The sequence below is a fragment of the Ochotona curzoniae genome, unplaced genomic scaffold (assembly GCF_017591425.1).
Source record: "Ochotona curzoniae isolate NIBS_2020 unplaced genomic scaffold, NIBS_Ocur_1.0 contig_3503, whole genome shotgun sequence".
In the NCBI taxonomy this organism is placed as follows: domain Eukaryota; kingdom Metazoa; phylum Chordata; class Mammalia; order Lagomorpha; family Ochotonidae; genus Ochotona; species Ochotona curzoniae.
The window spans coordinates 191,803-197,802 of record NW_024465887.1 but is presented as its reverse complement, the minus strand read 5'-3'; the positions used below and the strand labels follow the sequence as shown (position 1 = coordinate 197,802).

The window sequence follows — 6,000 nt, the reverse complement described above, 5'->3', positions numbered from 1 at the left end:
GAAAGAAACTGGTTTTTGTCATTTTTGTTTTTTAAGATTTTTAAAATATTTATTGGAAAGGCAGAACAGAGAACTTCGGTCCACTGGTTTCACTCCCTAAGTGACCACAATGGCCAGAGCTGCACCAATCCAAAGCCAGGAGCCAGGAGCTTCTTCCGGGTCTCCCACACGGGTGCAGGGTCCCAAGACTTTGGGCCGTCCTAGACTGCTTTCCCAGGCCACAAGCAGGGAGCTGGATGGGAAGTGGAGCTGCCGGGATTAGAACCAGCTCCCATATGGGATCCCAGCACATGCAAAGCAAGGATTTAGCTACTGAGCCACAGCATCAGGCCCAAGAATCTGTTTTTGAAAAGGTTTAAAAAGCAGACAAACTGTTAACTTACTTTCTTTATTGCATTAAAATAACACTATGTATAGAGATTACTGTTTTATATAGAGGTATTTAATGAACCATAATATACAGAGTTATCTTTATAGAGTAGAGCTGAACGTTACAATGATTATACACATAAAGTTACATTGTAATGTCCTCCATGAGCCATTCATTTCTCCATTTTTGCTCGAAGTCTTCGCTTTAGAATCTGGTGGTCACTCTCCTTCAATCCTTGGTCCATTAAAATCTGAAATCAGTAATTTCACAGTCTCAGCAAACGTAAGTGAAAAACAAAAAAAAGCTAGTTTGAAATAGATCATAAGCTCATCCACTTAATTAATAACATAAACAAGCATTTTTTTGTCCTCAGACACCAGAGGCAAACCATTTCCTATAAAAATGCATGCCTAAAAAAGTAATCGATTTAGTAAAATATCTAGCTGCACAATTCTAAAATTAAAAAATAACCTACAATCTGTATTAAATTCCAGACATGGATAGTTTGAAACAATTACCAGAAAGTTGGAGGCAATTGCCTCCAATCATTTTTTTTTAAGATTTATTTTTATTATTTTTTACTGGAAAGGCAGATATACAGAGAGGAGAGACAGAGAGGAAGATCTTCCGTCCGATGATTCACTCCCCAAGTGAGCGCAACGGGCCCATACTATGCCGACCCGAAGCCAGGAGCCTCTTCCAGGTCTCCCACGCGGGTGCAGGGTCCCAAAGCCTTGGGCCGTCCTCGACTGCTTTCCTAGGCCACAGGCAGGGAGCTGGAAGGGAAGCGGGGCTGCCGGGATAGAACCGGCGCCCATATGGGATCCCGGGCGTGCAAGGCGAGGACCTTAACCACTGCGCCACCGCACCGGGCCCGTCTCAAATCATTTTTAAGAAATGGATCTTCCACCGTGGCAATGAGTATGTAACTTACAAAGTACAGTATTCTGCCACTAAGAAATAACTCTCAGCCAAGAACTGAAATTACATACTAATCGCACAGACGGTAACTAGCAGGACAGCCCCAATGTCCTAAGTGACTCTAACTCTGTGTCTTCAAGCATCAATCTAACATCTGGCAGTTCCTGCGGCAAAAAACAAACAAAAAGTCTCTCTTGGCTCTTCTTGACCACTTCCTTTTGAATATTTTTTTATCCTTTAATTACTTTTCTGCCTTTACTTTCATCCACTAAGCAAACAAGAGAATTACAGAAAAGTTTGAGCATTCCTTCTAATGACAGAAGGTCCTGCGTGAAGAGGAGGAGCCATACAGGAGGGCGACAACCATCTCCCGAGCAGAACCTGGAGGGCTCTCGGCCAGGGTGCGAGGACACAGCCACATGTCAGCTGCATCTTCTTACCAGGCGCATCTGGGCCCACATTTATACAAGGTTCATGATAAAGATAAAAAAAAATTAATGGTAGATGCAAAAAAATTACAAAATAGCAACAACTTTACTAATGAAAATATATTCCTATGATAAACTGTCAAATACAAAAAGCCTGACACTTGTTTACACTGATGAGGTGTCTATGTGTCATTATGATAAAGGTGCATCGCCAGCACTGGCTGTCTTAAGAAATATGGTCTACACAGTAGAGATTCAAATCATCAGTACCACTAACATTAGGAATTCTTGAGAAAACAAAACAAAACAAAAAAACAGGAAGTTTATACTGATGAAGAGTGAAACGCCAGCTCACCACTTGGCCAGATATATCCAGAGGCGAGGAGATTTCATTTGTGTATAATTTCCGTTTGGCTCGTTTGGGTCGCGACACATTTTCCTTACTTGCCTCTACGTTTGAGAGGTTTGAAGAGCTCATTGTTTCAATGATCTTCTTTGCTATAAAATAAAAATATTAATTTCTGAATTAAATTATTTTGTTATTGCAAAGCTTGAAGTCCTTAATAAAGAAACAACAGATACAAATTCAAAGAAAAATACTATAATATGAACTGGTATTAGGACATAAACAGAGAATTCACAAACAGGAAAAATTAAATGCCTAAAAAATGCATGGAACAATAGCAAAGGAAACAAAAAGATAAACGATATACATATATAAATTTAAAGATTTGTCTATTTATTTGAAAGGGTTACAAACACAGGGAGAGACAGATCTTCCATCTGGTGGTTCACTCCTCAAATGGTTGCAGTGACGAGGGCTGGGCCAGGCCAAAGCCAGGAGTCAGGGGCTTTGTCCAGTCTGCATGTGCACGGCAGCAGTCTACACACTGGCCATTACTGGGAGCTGGATTCAAACTGGAGTAGTTAGACATGAACCAGAACATACATGGAAGCACGTCAGGGGGCAGATTAACCTCATGTACAAACCTGGCCCAACAAAATACAACTTATCTAATGTTTCATCATCTTAAAACGACATGATAATTTGTAACACAATCATCTTTAATTCGTTTGTCACTTGAAAGAGGTTTCTGCAACAGTAAACTCATAACCAGGCAACTATGCACAATTTAAAATAGTAAGGTACTAGATGTACCTATTCATGTGTGAAGGTGTCCAGTGAACATCGGGGATGGTGTGATGGCTTAGTTGCCCAATCCTCTGCCTGCAAGTGCCAGCACCCTACATGGGCACCAGTTCATGTCCTGGTTGCTCTCTGCTGAAGGCCTGGGAGAGCAGTGGAGAGGGCTCCGGTCGTTAGGCCCTTGCACCCACCCGGGAGACCTGGAATAGCTGCTGCCATTGTGGCCTCTAGGGAATGAATCAGCCTGGCAGATCCATCTCTCCCTCTTGCTGTAACTCTGCCTTTCAAATAAAAGTCAAACAAATCCTTAAGAAAAAAGAGAAGGGTTTGCTACGAATACAGTATGTTTTGTCAAACTGTATTGAATCTGTCAGGCATACTCTGATAGTTTTGACGCTCCGTATCTAAAAGTTCATGCCTGTGGTCCTGCTGAACTATGATCATTTTGCTGTTGGTTCAGCCATTTAGTGGGGCTGAGTCTCTGGCTATAATTGAACATGAGAATGTGTTATCTCACAAAAAATTTTTAATTAAAAAAGGACAGCCAAGAGGCCTCACAAATCTGAATCCCCCAAACTGTGGATGAACACGAAGCTGACTTGTAGGAACACATCAGGGTGTTTTCAATCTTCACCGGAAAGAGTGACACTGACTAGCTCAAAACAGGTTCCAGATGACACCATATTCCTTCTAATGATGACATATTTTTGGAACTTTAGACTTTCACAAGCAAATCTTTCCATGGTCCTTTCACCTTAGGTTCTAATGGTCAGAGTGATTTTTGTAAATAACCGTACAAAGAAAATGATTATTCAAAGTTAAAGGGCACCTAAGCAAGACGTTTGAGAAGCTCTGGGTCGTTTTTCATAGCAAATATTAATCACACAATCCGTTTCACTGAGTTAATGTCTCCCACTGCCAGGCCCTTTCCCTACCCTGCCCATTCTCCCCACCCCTGGTGTCCAGTTCATACTAGTGCTCCACTCGTCTAATCCCCAAAACACCTCATCGTCCACGCTCCCCCGCGAAGGGCTTTCCACCTGCCACGAGCAGGACACCTACTGCTGCCTCAAACTGCATCCACACTCCTGTCCTTTACTGGGTCTCCGCAGGTGGTAAAAGCCTTTCTCCTGCACTGTCAGCAAACACCTGGCTATTTCATCATTTCAACTACTTCTTCTCATTGTACACAATGCAGGACCAGGCCTGTTTAAAGTGCGATATCCGCTAAGCAGCTGTTGAGGCTATGTGCTCATGAGAGATGAGAATGTACTCTACATCTCATGGAAAGATCACCATGCATTACAAACCTTTTGACTGAAGAATTGTTGGAGAACGCTGTAAGAAGTCTCCAAATTTCTGAAATGTTCCTTCTTTTTTCTTAGTGGTCAAGTTTACATCTATCGTGGGTGCCTGACTCCGTAAAGAGTATGTTTTCTTAGGTGATGGACGTATGGAAACCTAATAAACGAAGAGTTTTTGTTACTGTTGAGGAGGAATGCCAGAGGAAACAAGTGATGGCTGCAGGTGAATTAAAGAGGCCACAGATAGGTTATGAATTCTCGTGTAGAAACGCAAGAGGAGCCTCACCGGGCACGTATGACATCAGCAGTGCCCATATTGATCAAATGCTTTAGGTTCCTTCCCAAGCAGAGACAGCCCCCAGGAGAGGGAAGATAACTGAGTTATACCGGGCACACCTGGCATTCTAGATAAGTACTGATCAGAATTTGCTATCTTTATTTATCTCCTGGTTTAAATATACATAAGTTAAAGTTACAGAAATGTTCTTGACAATGAAGACAAACCTTCTGTTCTTTTTTGATGGAAGAATTTCTATGCTCTGAAACAGGGAAGTCCAAATTACTTCTGGGAGTAGCATTCTTCTTATTCTCACATTTCACAAAGTCCTACAAATAATGAATGAGACCAAGGGTTAACTTCCTGACAAAGTGCTGCTTCTCTAGACTCAGAAAAGGAAATCCATAAAATACTACACATGTATTGCCATTTAAAATAGTGGTTTGTAATTGAGGGTGATTTTGACCTCAGGTGACACGAGGAATGTCTAGAAATATTTTGATTTGCCTGGAACAGCAAGCTGTTCTTGGCCACCACTGGGCAGAGGCTAAGGTTACCCATGCAATGAGCACCCCCGCCCCCTAGGTATCCATGCCAAAGTGTCAATTGTGTTGAAGCTTAGCAGTCCCGTGAGAAGATGGGAATTTTTCACATACATCATAAATAGTACCTGAGAAGTATAAAAGGCATAACGTGTTTTAATTCAGATTCATCTTTCAAATACTACATAGCAATACACCTCTGTCTCTCCTCCTCTCTGTATATCTGACTTTCCAATAAATAAAATAAATCTTTAAAAAAAAAAAAGATTATTGCACTCTACCACAAATCTATCAGATCAGAAATCTCTAAAAACAGTCCAGGACTTTGAACATGCACTACAGTTATGCACATTTAAAGCCAGTTGCATATTCATTGTTGGTGTTGCCACCTAGAGATGGAGTCTTGGCTGTATTAGCAAATTTTCATAGAATGTAGTAGAAATAATTTGATGGTCCTCAGGCTGTCTTCCCTTTCTCTGGGAATGCTAAGGTTCAGGACACTGCCCGATGCCCCATCTTAGAATCCTGCCACTGTACGAGGAGATACCATGCCCACAAAAGTCACAAGCTCAGTACAGTGGAATATGAATGAGTCATTTTGTGTTTTCAGCCAAGTTCGGCATGCTGAGTTTATGAAGGTGAAAATGGAAGACAGCATTATAATAAGATTCTCCAAAACTCTGAAACATATAGCAACTTCTAGAATTACTAATGGGAAATTGAAATTTTAAAAATTTAGGAAAATACATACTTAGGGTTAAAAGAAATTTTACGATGTATGACTTCATGCAAATGAGAATCAAACCTTGTTTACAGATTAAAAAACTTTACAGATTCATGCTGAGATTTTCCACAAGCTTTACAGTTTATATTAGTCAATGCTAATTACTTGAAACTACCTAGAACAATCAAGGAAAGGCCAGAAAAAAGGAATGGCTCATGTTATCTTTGCATATGCAAGTATCCTTCTCTTCCCTTCTCCCTCCCTCACAGCCTCTCTTCGTTTTTATG

General features: G+C 41.0%; 1 protein-coding gene across 1 annotated transcript in view; it reads right to left on the bottom strand.

The window, feature by feature from the left end:
* Nucleotides 1-478: 478 nt before the first annotated feature.
* The window catches only part of LOC121157008 (kinesin-like protein KIF20B), a 108,382-nt gene continuing 102,860 nt past the window's right edge, over nucleotides 479-6,000 (bottom strand). Inside the window, exons 20-23 of the mRNA XM_040980960.1 lie at nucleotides 4,675-4,776; nucleotides 4,177-4,327; nucleotides 2,075-2,217; nucleotides 479-620 (exon numbers count right to left, since the gene is read on the bottom strand). Of these exons, the coding sequence (XP_040836894.1) occupies nucleotides 543-620; nucleotides 2,075-2,217; nucleotides 4,177-4,327; nucleotides 4,675-4,776 (474 nt within the window). The 3' untranslated portion in view covers nucleotides 479-542. The remainder of the gene's footprint in view (nucleotides 621-2,074; nucleotides 2,218-4,176; nucleotides 4,328-4,674; nucleotides 4,777-6,000) is intronic.